General features: G+C 38.8%; 2 protein-coding genes across 3 annotated transcripts; both read right to left on the bottom strand.

Moving 5' to 3' along the window:
* Window positions 1–1804: 1804 nt before the first annotated feature.
* On the bottom strand, window positions 1805–6131 carry LOC137133623 (UDP-glucuronosyltransferase-like). The gene is made up of 5 exons (XM_067517418.1): window positions 5218–6131; window positions 4426–4557; window positions 4103–4190; window positions 3791–4010; window positions 1805–3173 (listed from the first exon to the last, which is right to left on the bottom strand). Exons 1-5 carry the CDS (start codon window positions 6070–6072, stop codon window positions 2891–2893), a joined length of 1578 nt encoding a protein of 525 aa, XP_067373519.1. The 5' UTR covers window positions 6073–6131; the 3' UTR covers window positions 1805–2890.
* Window positions 6132–7878: 1747 nt separating this feature from the next.
* Window positions 7879–13404, bottom strand: LOC137133622 (UDP-glucuronosyltransferase-like). 2 transcript variants are annotated; one of them, XM_067517415.1, is made up of 5 exons: window positions 12424–13404; window positions 11319–11450; window positions 10996–11083; window positions 10683–10902; window positions 7879–10061 (listed from the first exon to the last, which is right to left on the bottom strand). In XM_067517415.1, exons 1-5 carry the CDS (start codon window positions 13276–13278, stop codon window positions 9779–9781), a joined length of 1578 nt encoding a protein of 525 aa, XP_067373516.1. In that variant the 5' UTR covers window positions 13279–13404; the 3' UTR covers window positions 7879–9778. The 2 variants fall into 2 exon arrangements, with proteins under 2 accessions (XP_067373516.1, XP_067373518.1); XM_067517417.1 differs by having other exon boundaries at window positions 13006–13402.
* Between the last annotated feature and the right edge of the window lie 10375 nt (window positions 13405–23779).

The following is a 23779-nucleotide window of genomic DNA, read 5'->3' as shown; positions in this document are numbered from 1 at the left end:
CAGCATGGAAAAGTATAAGTAAGTCAGAAAAGTATATCTCATCTATCTCATGTCTCATATCTTCATTTAAATTAATAAATCAAATGAATGGATCTGCAGTAGTTTTATCTGCTAGCTATACAGCTAACTTCAAACAATCAAGTACAGTGGCAGCAGAGGAAGCAAGAGATGGGAGAGATGGAGGGGGAGTACAAGCAGGGGACAGGATCTACCGATTTTGAGAGCTAACCTTAGTTAAGGGCAACTTCATCCATTTTGAAATTGCTTTCTATGGCTTTAGGTTAAGGTTTAAATGTACATTAATGCTTTAAAACTTCAGTCTGACCATATGTTAAAACATTTCTCTGCTTCTAGCTGAAAAACTCCTCCAGATGACATCACGCAAAGTTTTTCATCATTATGAGTTCAGATGATGTTATCTGATGGAAATCTGGAAAAGCAGCCTGACCATGATTCCCAACTCCATAGTGTCAGCAACAAGATGTCATAATCTGAACTGAGGGTTCCTCCAATTGATGTCATCTGGAGGCATTTTTCTGCTAGAAGTAGAGACATGTTTTAATGTAAGGAAGTCAGGGGGAACTGTAATGGCATTCATTCACATGTACTACTCAAACTAGACCCAAAAGAAGAAAGTTCAGTATCAGTGAAGACGTCTTTTACTTTAGAATGATATAGTATTGTGGTGTAGCTGAGTAATGTTTCTATTGTAATATGCATTCACTGGAAGGATGTAGTTAAGAAACCATGACTAAAGACAATGTGAAGAAAGTATAAAGTTATGTATAACAAATATTTGAATGCTTGAGTTAAAAAAGCAACTATTACTTGTCTTTTAAGCTATTTAGCTTTTATGTTTTAGCATTTTTTTTTAAAATTTAGATTGCTGTTCAACCAACTACAACTCAGATGTTCCAAGCAATGTCCCATTAGTACACAGTGCATTTAAGTTTCTCCATACTGAATTAGATAGTGATGTGATTTATTGCTTTTTAAGAAACAGCTTTTATGGCTCCTTTCCTTTCCAAGAGCAAAACGGGTCATTGTTAATTTTTATCATGTTTTTATAAGGGCCGGAGTTACTGGGGTTATCTAAATAAGACAATGAATATGTTAGGGGACAACTTGAAATAGATTAAAATATCCTACCAGTATTATCAATTATGGGCACATGCATGGACTTTGTTTAAGATGTACTGTCAGTATTCTGTGGGCAGAAAAAGCAGAAACAAGCGACCGACTTTAACGCAGTTGGAGGGGGTGACATGTAGCAGCTGTGTCAAAAATAGCACTGTAACCTGTATTTAGACACACAAACCCGTTTGCCAGCAGAAGGTTGGGGTGCAAGGATGGGTGGGTCAACAAACCCAAGGACTTTCCCACAGTAGAGAGGAGTTCAAGTTTAGTGTGAAACAACTTTCTGTTAAATATTGTAATCAGTCACCCACTAGTTTAGAACAAAACCACACTATTTTAAATCAAAGTGCCGACCTCTGACCTGACCTAACACTGATGTCTTTGTGTCTAAACCAACCAAACTGCTGATTTGCACAGTTGTAATACGTCTTTTTGTGCTCATTAGAGAAAAATTATGTAACAACAACTGCCATTTAGCCATTATTTTAAGAAATAGAACCTGCCAACAGCAGTGGACATCCAATATGGCCGCCAAAGGATTTGTTTTGTTGTCCGTGGAGCTCGGTTCTAAGAAAACTCTGGCAGTATAATGTGCCAGACCGTGTGTTAATCTTCAGAAATATATCAATTAGATACTAACCAAGTAACATTGATCCACAACTTATGATTGAGAGATTAAAAAACACATTTTATTTGATTTACTCTTAGTTTTTTAGAGGATGACGACCACCAGTCATTGGCAGCACCGTGTTTCACTTAAGACAATGTAGTAAAGGCACTTTGGCAAAGATTTTACACACACACACACACACACACACACACACACACACACACACACACACACACACACACACACACACAGAGATATAAACAGACAATGCATTACAGTACATAGTATAAAATCCCCCTGCAGTGTTTCAAGTGCTGTTTTTCACTTCATTACAGAAAAAAAACTAATAAATGTCGTTTTAAAAACAACTCTGTCTCCAAAAAATGATGTTGCTATACAACTAAACTGCAAACGGCACTGTATTTTTTATGAGAATAAGTATAATGTTGACATGTAACATAAATAGGTAGTTGCAAATACTAAACATATCAATAAATGTTACCAGACCATGTATAAAGATCTGGCCGTAAACTATCACGTTTCGCTTTCTGCTGAAATATTCAAGACTGCAAGTTTCTTCAAATTGTAAACATGTTTACCGACTCAAAGTTTCCAGTTCAATGGGTCATAAAATGTTGATAAAACACAAATGATAGTATCACAGTAAGATAGACAATTACCTACAACCTAACTTTTCCACATGCAGAACAAAAAACACTGGTCTATATGTATGGAACTGGCTGAGAGATGAGAAATATTAAATATCTTCACCTCTTATCTAGTGTGGCGTCATCAAAATAACTTCACGCATTGGTCTTAGCGCCTAGTTTGGAAGATTGTGCTTTTGCTTTTTTTTTAGAAAAGCTGTTCTTAAGACAAATGTTCAACAACTTGGCTCTGATATACTGTTGTGTCTTCAAAATTCATTTAGCCACCAGGTGTCATCTGTTAGTAATACTACAGCCTGATTTAACAAAACCCGGGACTCAGGAATCAAACTCCAGTTTGTGTGTTTGTGATTGTCCTGCTCTTTGTGCAGCCAATCATCAACTCATTATGTGCCCATTGAAAAGGAATCACGTTTGCAGTTGTGTACTTGCATAGATACATACATTTAAGGACATAGGGTTGGTTAAACAAACACTATTCGGATTTTGTCTTTGGAGCTCCCTTCCTGCAACACTTCCGGGTGCAGAACAAGCAGCATTTTAGCATCACCCACACAACAGTTAGGAGAATGATGAGTAAAAATCCAATGACATCCAGACTGTGGTACTGAATCCAGTTCAAGTCATGTGCAGCTACTCTTAGATGTACAGCTCCTTTGTGTTTGATCACAAACTCTGTCCAGAAAGCAGCCAAGTCCAAAGGCTCGATAGGGCGGTCCAGGTGTATCTGAGACAGCTTTACTATCTTCTCCTTGTAGCTGGAGAGAAGCAATTTTTTTGTTAAAGAAAAGATGCTTAATGTCATGACGTCTCAGTAAAAGAATAAATATATTAAGAAAATACAGCTTCATTGTATATATGACAGGATGTTTTGTAAATAAAGCTCTAACATCACCATCAGTAGCTATAACACTTATAAGTACATATAAGTAAATATAAATAGATTAAATACTAGCAATTGAAATTCACCAGGATGATTAGGAATGATAAATAGAATCTACAGTGTATGTAATAAAATATTTAAGGTACTGTATATACAAAATCGAATATAACATATACAGGGCATATACAATAATTATAATTCTATTTATAGAGTTATTCAAAAAATAATCATTACAAACATTCTTATCTGCAAACAAAGATGCAGAAAGACACCAAAAAAAGTTATTTCAGAAACTTTGCTTTTAACTCTAAGCAAATACACTCAAAGGTATCGTATTTAAATATAGAAACTTCTGCAATAAACAACAAATGCCATCATTTTCTCCAGATTTTGTAGGTTTCTGAACTGCACTTGTATCTTGTACTGTAATATCCAATTTATATATATGAGTGTTATATGAATTTATACTGAATTTATACCCAGTTATCTTACCTTTTATCATGAATGAGTTTTTTTAGCGCATCCAATATTTTCTTAGTTGTCACATCATGAGCAGCAAGTTTCTCTGCAACACCCCGGACCACCATGCGAAATACGTTATCGCTCTGATCCCCAAACAGGGGAAACATCAACATGGGCACAGCATTACAGATACCCTCATAGACGCCATGGGTACCTCCATGAGTGATGAACACCTTAGCCTTGGGATGAGCTGATGGCATAGGAAAAGCCACAATTACTCTCCCATACACCAGAAACCAATGGCATCGACAAAAGGATATTTTTAGGTAAAAGTAAACACACCTAGGAGATCATTCTGAGGTAACCACTTCATGAGTCTGACATTTTTGGGAACATCTTTAGGTGGGACTCCAGTGTACCTCCACAGAACCTGAAACACAAATAACATTTGTTTTATCTAAAGCAATGTGAGACTGGACAAAGTTCTGTGGTTTAATCATATATAGCTAGTGGTGGAATCTCTGGTTAATGTACAAATGTTTGCTGCACCACAGAAACATGATAACTACCTTTTGTTTGATCAGAAAACAAGAACTGTTAAACAAATAGAACTGAACTGACATTGTTCTAATTAAAGTGCTTTAATCTGTTAAGATCGTTGTTACCCTTTGCGGAATTTGCCGAAAGGCATCAAAGAATTGTTTGGCCTTCTCTTCAGGCAGGTTGGAAACCATTGAGCCCAGAGTAAAGACAATGAAGCCATCGTCTCCTGAGCCATCCACAAATTCCTCCAAGTCCTGCACAAACATTAGAAAAGACACAAAAATTACAGAGAAATGCCTGTTTTTTCATAATGTTTTATGCAAAATCGATGTAAATCCTAATAAGCAGCCAAAACCTTTATAATATGATAGTAGGTCAGTAAGTTCTTCATTATCTGTTGTATAGCAGTGAAATTTTGCAGGTTGCAAAAAGTTATGTAATTTGTTTTAACTTGGTATTTAATACAAAACAATGCACAAAGAGAAGGTCTTTATCTAAATTCATCTGTTGTGTTTTCATAAATCATTTAACAGTTAGATGTTAAATGATAATTAAATGTTTTGTAGCTGCATCACCTGCATTTTTCATCACTTTGGGTTTGAGGAGCTTTAACAAGTTAAGAAAATTGTTTTTTTTAATCTAACTATGACTGTGTATTGAAATACACTGCAGTGTATCAGGACTAGCTAATTATTCTCTTTTCCATCATCACTACCACTGACTCCTTTCATTATAGTTTAAAACCAAATAATTTGTGCTGGGGATTTTCTCATTTTCAGTGTAGTTTATTTTACATCAGAGATTAAAAGATTTACCGTAGCCTGACTAAACACAAAGCCGCTATTTGTGAGTTTCTTTAAACAAATCCATATGTGATGCATGCTTGTTTATTCTGGCGTTTGTTAAATACTCACTGCTGGAAGAGGTGCTTTCTTTCCACAGTTCAAACCTCCAATGAAAAACATGTTTGGCAGAATAGGTCTGGGCCATTCAAAAGCAAAGTCATATCTGAGAAGCCAGATAGCACCATGACTAATGAGATCCTTGTAGGTTGTGATGTCTCCAAAATGCCTGCTGACCAGATCGTCAAAGTGAGGATACATCATTTTGCACATGAAAGACCCCAAAAAGGACATGAACATGTTTTTGACTCTCTGGGGAAAGGTCATAACACCTGTGTTATCAGAAAAGAACACAGGGACGTAGGAAACAGGAGAAGGGCATTTGTTAGCCTGTAGATTTAGGTCACATGGAAGTCCACGCAGGAAGTAAACAGCTGGAATGGAAAAGGTGTGAGCCAGGATAGATCCACAAGGAAGGAAGGGGTCTGTAAGCACCAGATCGAAGCCCTCTCCCCGCAGTTGGGTCATTAGAGACTGATTGTTCAGCAGTCTTTCACAACCATTCACCTGGATTAAAGTAAACTCAACAAAACGCTGTATGCTCTGGAACAAATCCATGATTCCTGGCTCATTTAAGAAAACTCCTTCCTTGATCTTGTGGAATTTTTCTTCCAGTTCATCTTTGGTGTACGACACAGGGTAGATCTCAATCTTGTAGTTCTCTGAGCCATGGATCACCATGCTGGTTTCAGGCACCAGAACTATGATCTCATGGCCCCTGTGGACGAGCTCCTTCACTAGTATCTCCATGCTAAGCCAGTGGCTTCCATCCACAGGCACAACCAGAATCTTTCCCCCCTGACTTGGCCCCAGGCAACATAGCCAGATCACCAGCCCCAGTGTAGGAAACCACACCCCGCTGCTCATTGCCTTCTCTTTGTGCTGCAAGCTGGCTGGATGTCAGAGCTAGTCGTAGTAGTGCCTCTTTTTAAGAGGAGGATTTATGTGTGTGCGTGTCTGAGGGGTGTGTGTTGAAGCAGCAGAAAGCTGCATTTGTAGGTGGGCTGTTACATAATTATGGTAAATACAGTTAGAGAGACAAAGAGATTGAAGATTCTCAGTGGACTTTGTGTTTATAATTCACAGTATATGTTAAGGTAATTTTGTTGTTTTGAGACAATGTATATGTTATATTTCACTTTATACTTTTCTATCATGCCCACTATTAAGTGCAAGATAAAGGTGCACCAGCTGCTAAAGTAAAAACACTGCACTTGTTAACCTGGTGAAATTCATAAACCCAGGGTAGTTGATCAATGCTATTATTTTGCCCTTGTAGCATCCTCTGCTGACATTTGCTAAGTTCAGAGGGAGGATAAAAATGTTCAATATATTTTTACCTGCACTGCTGCAAGTGAAAATATATTTTACATTAATGCAGTACAGTACATTTTACACTATTGTGAGAATGAACTGAGCATTGGATACTTGACACAAAAAGCCCCCTTGCCTGTGCACAGCTGGGAAGAGAGATTGGGAAATGGAAGTGATAGACAAGGAGAGAGCAGGATCTATTAATTTTGAGAACTTATCTTAGTAGTACACTATTGAATAATAATCGTATACAGTGTTACTATAGTATTAAGCATTCATTGAAGGGGCGTGGTTAAGAAAATGTACAACCTGGATGTTCCGATTTGTCCTGAATGTCACATTAGCTGGCCACATCTAAATAGTTTGTTCATTGAAATAAACTACATATTACATTTAAATTAACACTGACAACAGTAAAGTAACATACAGTAATTAGTTAGGTAGGGATGTGATTTCTGAATTTATGGATTATTGAGTAATCAGCTCTTATGACCCCTTTCCTTACCAAGAGCAAAATGGCTCAACATTTTTTCTATCTTTTTATAGTAAATGGTCTGCACTCATATAGCGCTTTTCTACCTGTTGGCACTCAAAGAGCTTTACACTGCTTGTTTTTCACCCATTCACACTCACAATCACACACACCTATGGGTGAGCTGCTAACGCAACGCTCACCAGGAGCAACTAAGTTGGGGTTCAGCGTCTTGCTCAAGGACACTTCAACATGTGACCAGAGGAGCTGAAGATCGAACCACCCACCGTGGGACTGGTGGATTACTGCTCTACCTTCCTGCGCCTTCCAGGGTAAAATTTGTAGATTCAAACATCATAGCAATATAATTCCTTTTTCCACAGGCGTGGACTTGGTTTAACAGCACTGAATGACTCCTCCTGCCAGACATAATGTCAGTTTTCAGTGGGTTACACACACACAACCACACGCACTCACACACAGACACACACACACACACACATACAAGCATACACTCACCTAATTTAAAAGTTTTGACATCTCCCTCCTTTTTATCTTTAAAGCTTTTCATTCATTGCTGTCTGTTATGTCCTAATGTGTATCAATAAAAAAATTCAAGTTAAAAAAAGTCAATAAGGTGTTTTCTCTGCTGTTACAGCTGGGACAGGACCCTGCAGGCAAAGGTTAAAGGATCAATGGAATTGCCGTCACTTAGTGTTGTCATTACCTATATAGACACCCCAAGTCACTAAAATATTGTAATAGTAATAATCACATTAATTATAGCGCATATGTTCGCCTAACAAGGGCTGTCCTTGCATTAAAAGAATATTTTATTTGTCTAAGGTTCAAAGTTTGATTTCAGCAATGTATTTGAAATGCCAAGGTCAATGAATTGAAACTTTGTTTATATGTCGCAGCTTATGACTTTTTATGAAAAAAAAAAACAATTCAGTCAAACATATTTCACAGGTGACATATGACATATTAATCTTCTTGATATTGTAAATTTGTTAAAGTTCTCTCTGTTCTCTTGTCTGAGACTGTCCTTCAAAATACCACTCTATGCTCTGTAGTTAAAACTAATGCAAGCTAAGACATCAGACCTGCAATGAAGATTGTAAAATATGACTCTGTACGTCATTGTACGAGCAGAAACAAGCGACCGACTTTAACGTAGTAGGAGGGGGTGACATGTAGCAGCTGTGTCAAAAATAGCACTGTAACCTGTATTTAGACACACAAACCCATTTGCCAGCAGAAGGTTGGGGTGCAAGGATGGGTGGGTCAACAAACCCAAGGACTTTCCCACAGTAGAGAGGAGTTCAAGTTTAGTGTGAAACAACTTTCCGGCAAATATTGTAATCAGTCACCCACTAGTTTAAAACAAAACCACACTATTTTAAATTACCTTAACCATGTTTAATAAGTGCCGACCTCTGACCTGACCTAACACTGATGTCTTTGTGTCTAAACCAACCAAACTGCTGATTTGCACAGTTGTAATATGGTTTTTGTGCTCATTAGAGAAAAATTATGTAACAACAACTGCCATTTAGCCATTATTTTAAGAAATAGAACCTGCCAACAGCAGTGGACATCCAATATGGCTGCCAAAGGATTTGTTTTGTTGTTCGTGGAGCTCGGTTCTAAGAAAACTCTGGCAGTATAATGTACAAAACACTTTAAAATGTTAAAAAACTCTTAGTTTTTTAGAGGATGACCACCACCAGTCATTGCCAGCACCGTATTTTACTTAAGACAATGTAGTAAAGGCACTTTGGAAAAGTTTTTACACACACACACACACACACAGATATAAACAGACAATGCATTACAATACATAGTATAAAATCCCCCTGCAGTGTTAGAAGTGCTGTTTTTCACTTCATTATAGAATTTAAAAAAACTAATAAATGTCGTTTTAAAAACAACTCTATCTCCAAAAAATGATGTTGCTATACAACTAAATTGCAAACGGCACTGTATTTTTCAGAGAAACATAAATAAAAGCTCATTATATTTTTCATTGACATAATGAGAATATGTCAATAAATGTTACCAGACCAGGTATAAATATCTGATCTGGCCGTAAATTATCACGTTTCATTTTCTGCTTAAATATGCAAGATTGCATATAGGTCTACCACTTAAAGAGTTTGTTCAAATTATAAAATGTTTACAGACTCAAAGTTTCCAGTATCACAATAGGATAGACAATGACCTACAACCTAACTTTTCCACGTAGAGACAGGTCTGGCTATAAGGCAAGCAGGGACCCTCAACAACGTACAATGCTGAAAAAAGACACTTTAAAATGTTAAATATTTTCACTCTTATATAGTGTAGTGTCATCAAAATTACTGCACACATCAATGGTCTCTCATTGGTAATATTACATTACTTAGTTTGGAAGATTGTGCTTTTGCTTATTTTTGGAAAAAAGAAAATGTTCAACAACTTGACTCTGATATACTGTTGTCTTCAAAATTGATTTAGCAACCTGGGTCATCTGTTGGTAATACTACAGCCTGAACCCAGCAAGACCCAGGACTCTGGAATCAAACTCAGGTTTGTGTGTTTGTGATTGTCCTGCTCTTTGTGCAGCCACCAACTCTCTTTCCATTACTAAATGCAGCCCTTCATCCACTCACAATATACATTGTGAAATCTATAATAATGCATAATCATCAACTCATTATGTGCCCTTTGAAAAGGAATCATGTTTGCAGTTGTGTAGTTGCATAGATACAAACATTTAAGGACATAGGGTTGGTTAAACAAACACTATTCGGATTTTGTCTTTGGAGCTCCCTTCCTGCAACACTTCCGGGAGCAGAACAAGCAGCATTTTAGCATCACCCACACAACAGTTAGGAGAATGATGAGTAAAAATCCAATGACATCCAGACTGTGGTACTGAATCCAGTTCAAGTCATGTGCGGCTACTCTTAGATGTGCAGCTCCTTTGTGTTTGATCACAAACTCTGTCCAGAAAGCAGCCAAGTCCAAAGGCTCGATAGGGCGGTCCAGGTGTATCTGAGACAGCTTTACTATCTTCTCTTTGTAGCTGGAGAGAAGCAAGTTTTTGTTAAAGAAAAGATGCTTAATGTCATGACGTCTCAGTAAAAGTATAAATATATTAAGAAAATACAGCTTCACTGTATATATGACAGGATGTTTTGTAAATAAAGCTCTAACATCACCATCAGTAGCTATAACAATTATAAGTACATATAAGTAAATATAAATAAATTAAATACTAGTGATTAAGTTCACCAGGATGATTAGGAATGATAAATAGAATCTACAGTGTATGTAGTAAAATATTTAGGGTACTGTATATACAAAATCGAATATAACATATACAGTGCATATACAATAATTATAATTCTATTTATAGAGTTATTTTAAAAATTATATTTACAAACATTCTCATATACAAACAAAGATGCAGAAAGACACACCAAAAAAAGTTATTTCAGAAACTTTGCTTTTAACTCTAAGCAAATACACTCAAAGGTATCGTATTTAAATATAGAAACTTCCACAATAAACAACAAATGCCATCGTTTTCTCCAGATTTTGTAGGTTTCTGAACTGCACTTGTATCTTGTACTGTAATATCCAATTTATATATACGACTGAGTGTTATATGAATTTATACTAAATTAATACCCAGTTATCTTACCTTTTATCATGAATGAGTTTTTTTAGCGCATCCAATATTTTCTTAGTTGTCACATCATGAGCAGCAAGTTTCTCTGCAACACCCCGGACCACCATGCGAAATACGTTATCGCTCTGATCCCCAAACAGGGGAAACATCAACATGGGCACAGCATTACAGATACCCTCATAGACGCCATGGTTACCTCCATGAGTGATGAACACCTTAGCCTTGGGATGAGCTGATGGCATAGGAAAAGCCACAATTACTCTCCCATACACCAGAAACCAATGGCATTGACACAAAGTATATTTTTAGGTAAAAATAAACACACCTAGGAGATCATTCTGAGGTAACCACTTCATGAGTCTGACATTTTTGGGAACATCTTTAGGTGGGACTCCAGTGTACCTCCACAAAACCTGCAACACAAATAACGTTTGTTTTGTCTAAAGCAATGTGAGACTGGACAAAGTTCTGTGGTTTAATCATATATAGCTAGTGGTGGAATCTCTGGTTAATGTACAAATGTTTGCTGCACCACAGAAACATGTTAACTAGCTTTTGTTTGTTCAGACAACAAGAACTGTTAAACAAATAGAACTGAATTGATATTGTTCTAAGTAAAGTGCTTTAATCTGTTAAGATCGTTGTTACCCTTTGAGGAATTTGCCGAAAGGCATCAAAGAATTGTTTGGCCTTCTCCTCAGGCAGGTTGGAAACCATTGAGCCCAGAGTAAAGACAATGAAGCCATCGTCTCCTGAGCCATCCACAAATTCCTCCAAGTCCTGCACGAACGTTGGAGAAGACACAGTAATTACCTCGTGACACGTGTAAAAAAATCAGTTTATAGGTTGTATGGCTTTGCTCTTCATCATCTACACCACCATTTTCTCATTTACAAAAATAATTCATTTGAACTTTGTGGTTGGTACAAACTGTCACTATTAAGGAATCTTGGAAACAAAGCCCAATATAACAGGTTTTATCTATTCATTTTCTGGGTTATGTTGGCCATAGTCCATTAAATGATGTTTCCTGTTTCATGTTGTACAGACAGAACCTTGCAGGAGAGGAGACACGCCTTTTATTTCATAATGTTTTAATTGAAATCTATGTAAAAAATTTTAAAGTGAAATTTTGCAGGTTGCAAAAAGTTATGTAATTTGTTTTAACTTGGTATTTAATACAAAATAATGAAAAGTAAAAATATCTAATTAAATGCTTTATAGCTGCATCACCTGTATTTTATGATCAATTTGGGTTTGAGGAACTTTAACAAGTTAAGAAAATTGTTTTTTGTGTAACTATGTAATTATTCTCTTTTTCATCATCACTACCACTGATTCCTTTCATTATAGTTTAAAACCATTAATTTATGCTGGGGATTTATTTCTCATTTTCAGAGTAGTTTATGTTACAAGGGGGCCTGGTGGCACAGTGGTAAAGCATTGGGTTGGGATTTAAAAGGCCATGGGCTCGAATCCCACCCCACCGGGTTTGGCACCGGCCAGCCGCCAAGGGAAACCTTGGCTTCGGTCCCGAGCCCAGATAGAAAAAAAATGGGAGGCTTGAGGCATAAAAACGCAGGCCAAATCAACGTGTGGAGCATGTGCCACTGTGGCGACCCCTGAAGGGACAAGCCAAAAACTGTTGGTCATTTATATTAGATCTGAGTTTGAGGGATTTATTTGTGAGTTTCTTTAAACAAATCCATATGTGATACATGCTTGTTTATTCTGGCGTTTGTTAAATACTCACTGCTGGAAGAGGTGCTTTCTTTCCACAGTTCAAACCTCCAATGAAAAACATGTTTGGCAGAATAGGTCTGGGCCATTCAAAAGCAAAGTCATATCTGAGAAGCCAGATAGCACCATGACTAATGAGATCCTTGTAGTTTGTGATGTCTCCAAAATGCCTGCTGACCAGATCATCAAATTTAGAATACATAATTTTGCATATGTAAGACTCCAAAAAGAACATGAACATGTTTTTGACTCTCTGGGGAAAGCTCATAACATCTGTGTTATCAGAAAAGAACGCAGGGACGTAAGAGACAGGAGAGGGGCATGGGTTAGCCTGCAGATTCAAGTGACATGTAAGTCCACGCAGGAAATAAACAGCTGGAATGGAAAAGGTGTGAGCCAGGATGGATCCACAGGGAAGGAAGGGGTCTGTAAGCACCAGATCGAAGCCCTCTCCCTGCAGTCGGGTCATTAGAGACTGATTGTTCAGCAGTCTTTCACAACCATTCACCTGGATTAAAGTAAACTCAACAAAACGATGCACGCTATGAACCAAATCCATGATTCCTGGCTCATTTAAGAAAACTCTTTCCTTGACCTTGTGGAATTTTTCTTCCAGTTCATCTTTGGTGTATGACACAGGGTAGATCTCAGTCTTGTAGTTCTCTGAGCCATGGATCACCATGCTGGTTTCAGGCACCAGAACCAAGATCTCATGGCCCCTGTGGACGAGCTCCTTCACTAGTATCTCCATGCTAAGCCAGTGGCTTCCATCCACAGGCACAACCAGAATCTTTCCCCCCTGACTTGGCCCCAGGCAACATAGCCAGATCACCAGCCCCAGTGTAGGAAACCACACCCCGCTGCTCATTGCCTTCTCTTTGGGCTGTAAATTGGCTGGATGTCAGAGCTAGTCGTAGTAGTGCCTCTAGTAGGTGGATTTATGTGTTGTGTGTGACTGAGGGAGTGTGTGTTGACACTGCAGAAAGGTTTGGCTGCATTTGTAGGTGGGCTATTGGACTTTGAGGGAAAACCTAGTACTCACCCAGTTAATCAGTCTCTTATGTTGTAACATCTCTATTTATTCACTTCACTTCAATTCACTCCTGTTACCTCTTGGATTCGTCATTTGCTCTTAATTTCATTGATCACAAAACATTTGCAGCAAATAATAAAATAATAATAACTAATAATAATAACCTATGTGCTGTATCACATTTTGTCACGTGACCAGATATGTTTATCTCCTTGTTGAAAAGGGCAGCTATATTAACAACACAAGGCTAGTAAAAGATATTAGCATTTAAACAGGACAAATATTTTTTTATCTTAAGGGTTTCTGATGTTTTTAATTCTGTTCATGGATTAAGGGAATATTCTGAGGACAGCAATAGTGACCAGCAGGCTTGCACACTGCATAGGTATGCACGTACTGGACAAAAATAGAAAACAATTTAAAAGGAAAGCAAGTGAAAGTCATACTTGGTTGCAATTCCTGACTTGTGTCACAAAATTGTTGATTTCTTCTTTTCATATAATTTCCCAGACTTTTCCAGCAGATTCCTTCAGTTATTTGTTTTGGTGGTGTATAATATGTATTACATAAAAGCTGTGGTCCTCAGAGCTAAAACCCAAGACAACAACCAAGTGTCGTCATTAAGAATCAGTCTCACAGTATTAACCTGTGATCCACATGTACTAATACTTTAGCACGTATGTCCTATTTTCTTAGGGATGTGTATATGTAAATACCGGGAAGTAAAATCTATATATTCAATTCAAGCATTAAGAAAAATGAAGTAAGCATCTGTGTCGTATTTTCTTTATTGCACACATACAGTTTATCTTAATTTCTGTGTGAATGTTACTTAACTTGCACCTATTTCTTGTTGTACACTCCTTTTTACAGCTGTGGACTCAAAGGATCCGCAAAAGCTGCAAGTCATGGTGGTCATACATCCATCACTGCAGATTTACACATAGTTCTCTGTTTTTATTGGCTGTTCTTTCTTAGTCTGTGGAACAGGAAAATGCGTGCCCATTGGACCGTTGTACACGTAACCTTTTTACCTCTTTTCTTCCTCTCTAGTCTCACGCACATGTAAACCTACAGCCTCTGAAAACAGAGCAGTTGGCGTGCGAAGCCTGTTGTAATAGGAAACCAACACCCTCCTCTTTTGAGGGGGTTGATAACATCAACACAACAATGCAATGTGTGGAATTTCACTGGGTTACAACTTGCTTCTGAACACTTAAAATACTTTTGAGAGTAACTGGCTGTGAAAATGAACAAAGTAACGAACACTTAAGTTTGATCATTCAGTCGTGCTTATTAAAAAAAATAAATAAATAATGAGCTTTCGGGGTTAAATTTGCCTTTGTGAGAAGGGGGTTTACCAGTGAGGTCTGGGGGGATGGGTATGGGTGAGGGGATCTCCCTATAGATTGCCTATAGACCACACAGTGGACAGTTTGTGGACTGTTTTTGCAGACGTTGTCTGTAGATGTGATTTGTTTGCATAAGGATTGTTGATAGTCAAATAGCACTAGCTATAGCTGCAACACACACACACACACATATATATATATATATATATTTTTTTTTCTGGAACACCCTGATCACAAGCACACAGTTAGACACTCCCAGCCACAAGCATGTTTTCTCTAACTTAACGCCACCTCTGCCCTAAATATATTATTGGTAAATTAGATAAAGCAACCCTTTTCCATAAATGTAAGTTCACCTAAGTGACACACTGTGAAGTCTCAAAGAACAAATTTAATGACAAAATTTTTTCATTAAATGTAAGTTTCATTGTACACAAAGTTTCTCCCCATGCGTGAAAACAGACACATGTTTGTGCAAAGGCATCAACAGTGGACAGTAACCCCTTAAATATAGAACTATAATTATGTTTGCAATAATCTGTTGCCTCAAATTATTAAATAACTTCCCTCCTTGCAGTAATGCCACCACCACTGCTCTCAAACTCCCTGCAACAAAAATCCAGCTGACATGGGAAAAAAAAGAAAGTAATTTGTGGTTCTCTAACAGAGACAATAGTTGGACTTTAGATGAAAGCCATGTGTTGTCATGAGAGAAGTTGTCATGAACAGCACCATAAACATTACTCAAAGGGACGGGCCATTGTGAGTTCGACTGTGGGATTGTTTTAACCCCACTGTGGATGAAAGAAATATTTAACCCTGCAAATCAATTGATTGATGGACATCATGGCTCATTTAACTGCATGCGTTCTGCTGTTCTTTCATTATAATAGATCATTTTATTAACACATTTATCCTTTTTTTTGAGACAGCAAAGTTGGCTGCATTTAAATATTAAGTTTGTGCATGAAACCTTTTATCTCTTCCGTCCATCAGATAGCCTTTAGGTCGGAGGTAAGCCCTGTTGAAAGGGTATCTAAAGTAACTATGTCATAGGTCCTGCAGGCAGACTAGAGAGTAGGCTTGGGTCTAGAGAGGTGACACATGCGCAGTCAGACAGGAAACCAACCTCTACAACTTGTCTCGAGGGGGTTGAAAAAAAATGACTAAAAAAACAGAGGTTGGAAAGAAAGAAATTCTTACACATAGCTTGAAGTCTAGCTGACTTTGGTGATCCCCTGACAGTAGAAGTTGTGGGATTTTGTTGAATAGTTTCCCATTTCTTCCCATATTCCTTCAATTTTGTCCAGTTCTTTTTTACCACAAGAACTCTAGGAATAACAGAGCAATGAAGAAGCAGTTTCTAAGAAAGAAAAAAGATAGAAGGAACTCTATATGAATATAAGATGAAAAACGGTACTTTGATGTTGTAATATCCGTGTGGATGAAGTGTTTCAGCCACTGTGGTGTTTTTGGGTCTTCCTGTGGGTTTAGATGATCCAGTCATTATGACCAACACTCCAAATGCACCTAAATTGACTGCACAGTGTAGAACAGTGCGGGAGGAGTGTGTAGGCAGGCATCGCGCCTTAATGTCAGCTGGGTCTACAGTGGCTACGAAGCAAATGCACCAAAGCTAAACAGCTGTCATTGTTAATGGATCCTTTCAGTCAGAGGTGTGGAAGTGCTTAAAACCCACCACACAATCATATACTGCAATTACTTCATATTGCTTAGATGTGGAAATTGTACACAAAACTGCTTTGATCTGTTCTCTGAGATGGACAACTGAAAAACATGGCTGAAATGCAAGAATCATAAGTGTCAGTCATATGCTGTTGTGGAATATATATAAAAATAAATAACAAGACTTGTTGCACTTTCTATTTTACATATTTTGACTTGTGATTTGCAGTTTTCCAAATGATGTAGCTAAAAGGCTTCAGGCCTTTTGAGAATAACACATTTCAAAATTGTTTGCAACTTTTCATGCCATGCCACAGTATACAGTCTTTATTAGTCACATGGTCATGTCTTGTTAGGCAAACTGATACCAGTCTGTTTTATCAGCTTCATATCTGCCTGCCATCATGCAGCACAAACCAATTCTAGGCAGATTGTCACAATTTGACACACAATGTTTCTGTGGTTTTGCTGTCTCACCTCACTGTGCAGGACTGTGTACACTGAACATGCAAGCACTAAGCACCGTACCATCCTCATCACTATCAACCAAAACCATGGCCCTGACATGGAGCAACTGTGCCTGAATTTGTTTATTCAATACAGCTAAATATCTTCCTGTTTATCTGAAATTTCAAAGTGCAAGTCCGGTTATTTGTGTTTTATGACCTTGCTGATAATTACAAACTGTTTTCTGGGTTCATTAGACAGAAGACAACCAATGTGTATATTAATCAGTAACATAATGTAACAAGTTATCATGTCACATTATCATATTACCCTGTGCGGCATGTTTAAGTCCTGCTCGCTGAGGTCCAGTGACAACAAAGGTTTGTTTGCACGCTAATCAGTGTTTGAAGTGCAGGAGAGTGGGTGTTACTCCACTGGGTTAGTCAGATCACACATGATGAGGTTTTTACAATATTACCGTGTAGAATAACAGCTGATAAAATGTATTATTTGGTAAACCTCCTTTTCTTCTCCTCCTGCTTCTACTCAGATGTCTCTGATCTGACTTACAACTTACAACAAATTGTACCAATTTGTCTCCCTCTGCTGTTGCTAAGTGTAAATTACTTTTAGACATCTAGTCTTCTGCTGCTTTGTCACATCCTTTGGCGTCTGATACTGATGCTAAATGTAACTTTTAGCTTTGGTACTGACACACAGGTTGTTTGCATTAACCCTGGGCTTTGGGCAGAGGAGGCTTTATGCAGTTTTTCTGGAAAAATACAATTCAGTCGTATTGTACCCACTTTAAAATATCTATACAAGGTTTTTTAAATCGATATCACCAAATGATGGCAGAGACACCATAAAAAAAACTGTATTCTCTTCAATGATTAAACTATGCAGTGCGTTTATGTTATGGCCTAAGATTTGGTCACTTCTTACAACTTTTTGAGAAAATGTCAATTGTTTTTGTGGAACAGATCACTGTAAAGCCAAGTTACCCATGTGTTAGTATTAGCAGCCAGAGTCTCAGAGTGGACAGTGGAAGTAGGATTTTAAGTCGGGTTCATTGTGCATCTGCCTACATGCAATTTCAAGGTAAAGAGACACAAACGCAATAACAATGCACATTTAGCTAGTACAAATGTTCTTTCCTCATCAGAAGTAACAAAAATGATCAATAAGTGTATAAAACCTAAAATGTAATAAAATATTGAAAATTATTTTGGTGCAAACATTTGATATATTAATTACATTTTAAATTTAATTAATGTTTCATGAAAGGACATTTGTACTAGCTGACTGTGCAGTAAATATTATGTTGATTAAAAAAATATTGTTTTTCTTTTTTGCCATTTCAAAATGATTGGACTTTTGCACCCGACTGTGGCTTAGAACATCCTACCTAACGAACTCTCACCTGAAAATGCAGAAAAACCTGCCAAACTCCCGCAACAGGATCGTCTAGAGTAAAGAGGTATCACTCTGCTGGAATTTGTGGAACTTCAGTATTACTTGGGTCACACGAGGTTTTACAGCCCTTTTATGGAGCTGATCTCCTTCCACAAACAACTATCTACACCACATATAGAGTGAAATAAATATTAATCACTTAGAAAGGAGTAACACTGGTGACTGTAACCAGTGTACATGCTAGAGATGGTTTAGAGAGAAAAAAGTTTAATTCATAGCTGTCATGTCTCAGACCACGTGTATTAGTCATATCAAAATCATTTACCTGTTTACTTTGTTTTTGTGTTAAGCTTTTCAGCTTGGCAGCTGAGGAATAAAAAAAAAGAAGATTACTTAACGTTTTGCTAAATGTAACTTTGTGCTGCTCAAATTTGTAATCTTGAAAGTGTGGACCTGTTTGACTTTAATGCAAGTTGTAGATGGGAAAAGCAGGCAGGACCTAAAATTGTGGCAACATTCATTCTGATCAAAATTATGTTTTATTTAATTGTTTGTTTGTTTGTTGTAACATAAAACCATGTTGTAGATAAACTCAGACCACAACATATATTAAGGAAATGAATTTATTGTACAATTCTACAGAGAGTTTTCAATTTGTATCAGACAGGACTAAAAACTGGATCAGTCTCCCCAACCTGTTTTTATCGTATAACTTGTCAAAATTCTGTTTTCCAGATAGTTACTGGGAATTGTTTAATCCTGGGACAAATGGCAAGTCATCGTGACCCTTTCTCTTATTGCTGACGCACATACCTAAATCAATTGAGTACACATTGTACAAAGGTAAAACAAAGTGCAGAACATGTGTAATTTACCAAATTCGATTTATATTAAAGTTAATAAATTTGTTATACACCCCACTATGTAAACCTCTATCCTGGTAATGGTCACAGTTGCATTTCAAAGATATAGGCAGGGGATGAATATCAATTTCAAACCTGTAAATGTGAACCTAGCATTTGTTTCCTAGAAACATCATTTTAAGGTAAAGTGAAGTTACTGGTGTACAACAAATGAAAATGCCTTGGAAAGTTGAAAAGGTGAAAGTAGCACAATATGATCCCAAGGGATTGAGAACATGTTCCTAACAGCGACCTAATGAAGTGTAATGGAGTCAAAACAATGGCCAGTTTCCCACTTGTTTTTGTTCTAAACACAGTGGTTTGGTTAGGGTAAGGCGCAAAAACATTGGGGTTAGATTAGATTAAAGTTAGGAAAAAATACAAATGTTTAGGGTTAGTATAAGAATTGTGATTTGCCTTTAGAATGATTACCTATTTAATCTCATATTGCATGTGACATGACATGTGTCACTTTACTGGTTGCAGCAACAACAAACGAAACGAAAACTACTACTACAGTTTCCTTTGAATTTGATTTTCAGTCCACTGTGTACAAGTGCTGTGTTTTATGATTTGTCATTTATCCACCACCCCAACATTCAATTCAATTCAATTCAACTTTATATATTTCAACAATATAGCACCAATTCACAACAAAGTCATTTCAGGGCACTTTACAGAATAAAGTCAAGATTATAAAGATGTATAGAGAGAACCCAACAATTCCCCCTGGAGCAAGCCGTAGGCAACAGTGGAGAGGAAAAACTCCCTTTAACGGAAGAAACCTCCAGCAGAACCAGGCTCAGTGTGGGCGGCCATCGGCCTTGACCAGTTGGGGTGAGTGAAAAGTGGAGAGAGAAAAGAAAAGAAAAGAGCAAGAAAAGCGACAACATCGGGCAGGTTGGTAGGACCAGTAGCTGTACACTGGAAAACACACAGCTTTAAAGCCGGGGACACCTGCAGAAAGGGAAAGAGAGAGGGAGACAGAGAAGGAGAAGGACGACTATGGGAGAAAACACACAGAGTTAATGTCATACAGTGGTGACAATTGTGGGGTGAGGAGAAGAGAGAGGGACAAGAGGAGGAAAGGAGTTCAGTGCATCGGGGGTGGGTCCCCCAGCAGTCTAAGACTATGGCAGCATAACTATAACTAACTATATGCTTTATTAAAGAGGAAAGTTTTAAGCCTAGACTTAATAGTAGAGAGGGTGTCTGCTTCCTGAATCTGAACTGGGAGCTAGTTCCACAGGAGAGGAGCTTGATAGCTAAAGGCTCTGCTTCCCATTCTACCTTTGGAAATTCTGGAAACCAGAAGTAGGCCTGCATTCTGAGAGCGAAGTGGTCTACTGGGATGATATGGTGCTATGAGATCTTCTATATATGATGGAGCCTGACCATTCAGAGCTTTATATGTAAGAAGCAGGGTTTTAAATTCTATTCTACATTTAATGGGAAGCCAATGGAGAGAAGCTAGTGAAGATGAAATATGATCTCTCTTGCTAGTTACCGTCAGAACTCTTGCTGCAGCATTTTGGATTAATTGCAGGCTCTTTAGGGAGTTACTGGGGCATCCTGAAAGTAAGGAATTACAGTAGTCCAACCTAGAGGTAACAAGTGCATGGACCAGTTTTTGGGCATCACTTTGAGACAGGATGCTACTAATTTTGGCAATGTTCCGTAGGTGGAAGAAGGCTGTTCTAGAGATTTGATTTATATGTGAGGTAAAGGACAAATCCTGGTCAAAAATAACTCCAAGGTTCCGTGCAGTAGTACTGGAGGCAAGACTTATGCCATCTAGTGTAACAATATGGTTGGACATCATGTCTCTGAGATTTTTGGGCCCAAATACTATGACTTCAGTTTTGTCTGACTTTAGAAGTAAAAAATTGTGGAACATCCAGCTTGAAGCTTGATTAACTGATCATTTTCATCTGGTTCCATAGATAAATATAGCTGGGTATCATCAGCATAGCAGTGGAAATTTATGGAGTGTTTTCTAATTATGTTGCCTAAAGGAGACATATATAAGGTAAAAAGTATTGGTCCTAACACAGAGCCTTGTGGAACTTCATAGCTAACCTTTGTGTGCATGGAGGATTCATCATTAACATGAACAAATTGGAATCTATCAGATAGATAAGATTTAAACCAACCTAGTGCAGTTCCTTTAATCCAAATTTCATGTTCCAGTCTCTGTAATAAAATGTTATGATCAATGGTATCAAATGCAGCACTAAGATCTAACAGAACAAGTATAGAGATGAGTCCATTATCTGAGGCCATGAGAAGATCGTTGGTGACTTTTACCAGTGCTGTTTCTGTACTATGATGAACTGTAAATCCTGACTGAAAGTCTTCATACAAATTATTCCTATGAAGGTGATCACATAATTGTTTTGCAACTACTTTTTCAATTATTTTAGAAATAAAGGGGAGATTAGATATTGGTCTGTAATTGGCTAAAACACCTGGGTCAAGACATGGTTTTTTTAAGTAGTGGTTAAATTATAGCTACCTCATAGGCCTGTGGTACATATCCTGTTTCTAAAGATAGATTGATGATATCTAGTATGAATGTATCTATTTAGGGTAAAGCTTCCTTGAGCAGCCCAGTTGGAATAGGGTCTAGCAGACAGGTTGTTGGTTTAGATGAGGTAATCTATGAGTAAAAAGCAGTCTAACAGGGATTGGGGCCTTACCGATGATTCTAGCAATGTTGTACATGAAGATCTATTTGGAGGAATACACATCAACGGTAACCAGCTACATCAGCAAGTGTGTTGATGATGTGACCATCTCCAAGACCATCACTACACGCTCCAACAGGAAGCCGTGGATAAATGCTAACATGTGTGCGCTGCTAAAACAAAGAGACGCTGCCTTCAGAACAGGGGACAAGACGGCCTTAAGAACAGCAAGGGCCAAACTGTCCCGTGCCATTAGAGAGGCAAAGCGCGCACACACAAAGAAAATCCACGACCACTTCGAAGACAGCGGAGACACCCGGCGCATGTGGCAGGGTGCGCTGAACCACTTCTACACCCGGTTTGAGGCACAGAACAACGTGAAGGCGAGGAAGTCCACTCCTCCTCCCAGTGACCAGGTGCTCTGTCTAACCACAGCTGAAGTGAGGAAAACTCTATGCAGAGTTAACCCACGGAAGTCTGCTGGACCAGACAACATTCCTGGCAGAGTGCTCAGGGAGTGCGCAGAACAGCTAGCAGATGTCTTCACAGATATCTTCAACATCTCCCTGAGCAGCAACGTTGTTCCTACGTGCCTCAAGGCAACGACCATCGTGCCCGTGCCTAAGAAGTCTACTGTCTCCTGCCTCAATGACTATCGTCCCGTCGCGCTCACACCCATCGTGATGAAGTGCTATGAGAGGCTCGTCATGAGGCACATTAAGACCCAACTCCCAACCTCCCTAGACCCCATGCAGTTTGCGTATCGTCCAAATCGTTCCACGGACGATGCCATCTCCACGACCCTCCATCTGGCCCTCACCCACCTGGACAATAAGGACTCATACGTACGAATGCTGTTCATTGACTTCAGCTCAGCATTCAACACAATCATCCCTCAGCACCTGATCGAGAAATTGAGCATACTGGGCCTGAACACCTCCCTCTGCAACTGGATTCTGGACTTCCTGACTGGGAGACCCCAGTCAGTCCGGATCGGGAACAACATCTCCAGCACCACTACACCGAGCACTGGAGCCCCTCAGGGATGTGTGCTCAGCACTCTGCTGTTCACTCTGCTGACGCACGACTGTGTAGCAATGCACAGCTCAAACCACATAGTCAAGTTTGCCGATGACACGACCGGGGTGGGTCTAATCAGCAAGAACGACGAGTCAGCTTACAGAGAGGAGGTGCAACGATTAACAGCCTGGTGTGGAGCAAACAACCTGTCTGTGAACGTCGACAAAACTAAAAAGATGGTTGTGGACTTCAGGAGAGCACAGGGTGACCATTCTCCATTGATCATCGATGGATCCTCAGTGGAGATAGTCAAGAGCACCAAATTCCTTGGTGTTCATCTGGCGGACAACCTCACCTGGTCAGTCAACACCAGCTCCATCACCAAGAAGGCCCAGCAGCGTCTCTATTTCCTGAGAAGGCTGAGGAAAGCCCATCTCCCTCCCCTCATCCTGACCATGTTCTACAGAGGGACCATTGAGAGCATCCTGAGCAGCTGCATCACTGCCTGGTTTGGGAACTGCACCGTCGCGGATCGCAAGACCCTACAGAGGATAGTGAGGACAGCTGAGAAGATCATCGGAGTCTCTCTGCCCTCTATTATGCACATTTACACAACACGATGCATCCGCAAAGCCAACAGCAATGTGGACGACCCCACACACCCATCACACACACTCTTCACACTCCTGCCATCAGGAAAGAGGTTCCGAAGCATTCGGGCCACCACATCCAGACTATGCAACAGTTTTTTCCCGCAAGCCATCAGGCTCCTCAACAACACAGAACTGAAATAGAACTTAAACACAGTACAAACCGAACTCAGCAC

The sequence above is a fragment of the Channa argus genome, chromosome 9, assembly GCF_033026475.1.
Source record: "Channa argus isolate prfri chromosome 9, Channa argus male v1.0, whole genome shotgun sequence".
NCBI lineage: Eukaryota > Metazoa > Chordata > Actinopteri > Anabantiformes > Channidae > Channa > Channa argus.
Note: the sequence above shows the minus strand (reverse complement) of the source record. Positions and strands in the feature narration are given on the sequence as shown.

Bases quoted from the DNA above. Each gene is read 5' to 3' on its own strand.
- LOC137133622 (XM_067517415.1), bottom strand. From the start codon at position 13,278: ATGAGCAGCGGGGTGTGGTTTCCTACACTGGGGCTGGTGATCTGGCTA. The intron at 11,451-12,423 runs GTGAGTATTTAA...ACGTTCGTGCAG, and splicing joins AGAAAGCACCTCTTCCAGCA to GACTTGGAGGAATTTGTGGA. The intron at 10,903-10,995 runs GTGTGTTTATTT...CTATGCCATCAG, and splicing joins ACCTCAGAATGATCTCCTAG to CTCATCCCAAGGCTAAGGTG.
- LOC137133623 (XM_067517418.1), bottom strand. From the start codon at position 6,072: ATGAGCAGCGGGGTGTGGTTTCCTACACTGGGGCTGGTGATCTGGCTA. The intron at 4,558-5,217 runs GTGAGTATTTAA...ATGTTTGTGCAG, and splicing joins AGAAAGCACCTCTTCCAGCA to GACTTGGAGGAATTTGTGGA. The intron at 4,191-4,425 runs GTAACAACGATC...TTTGTGTTTCAG, and splicing joins TTCGGCAAATTCCGCAAAGG to GTTCTGTGGAGGTACACTGG.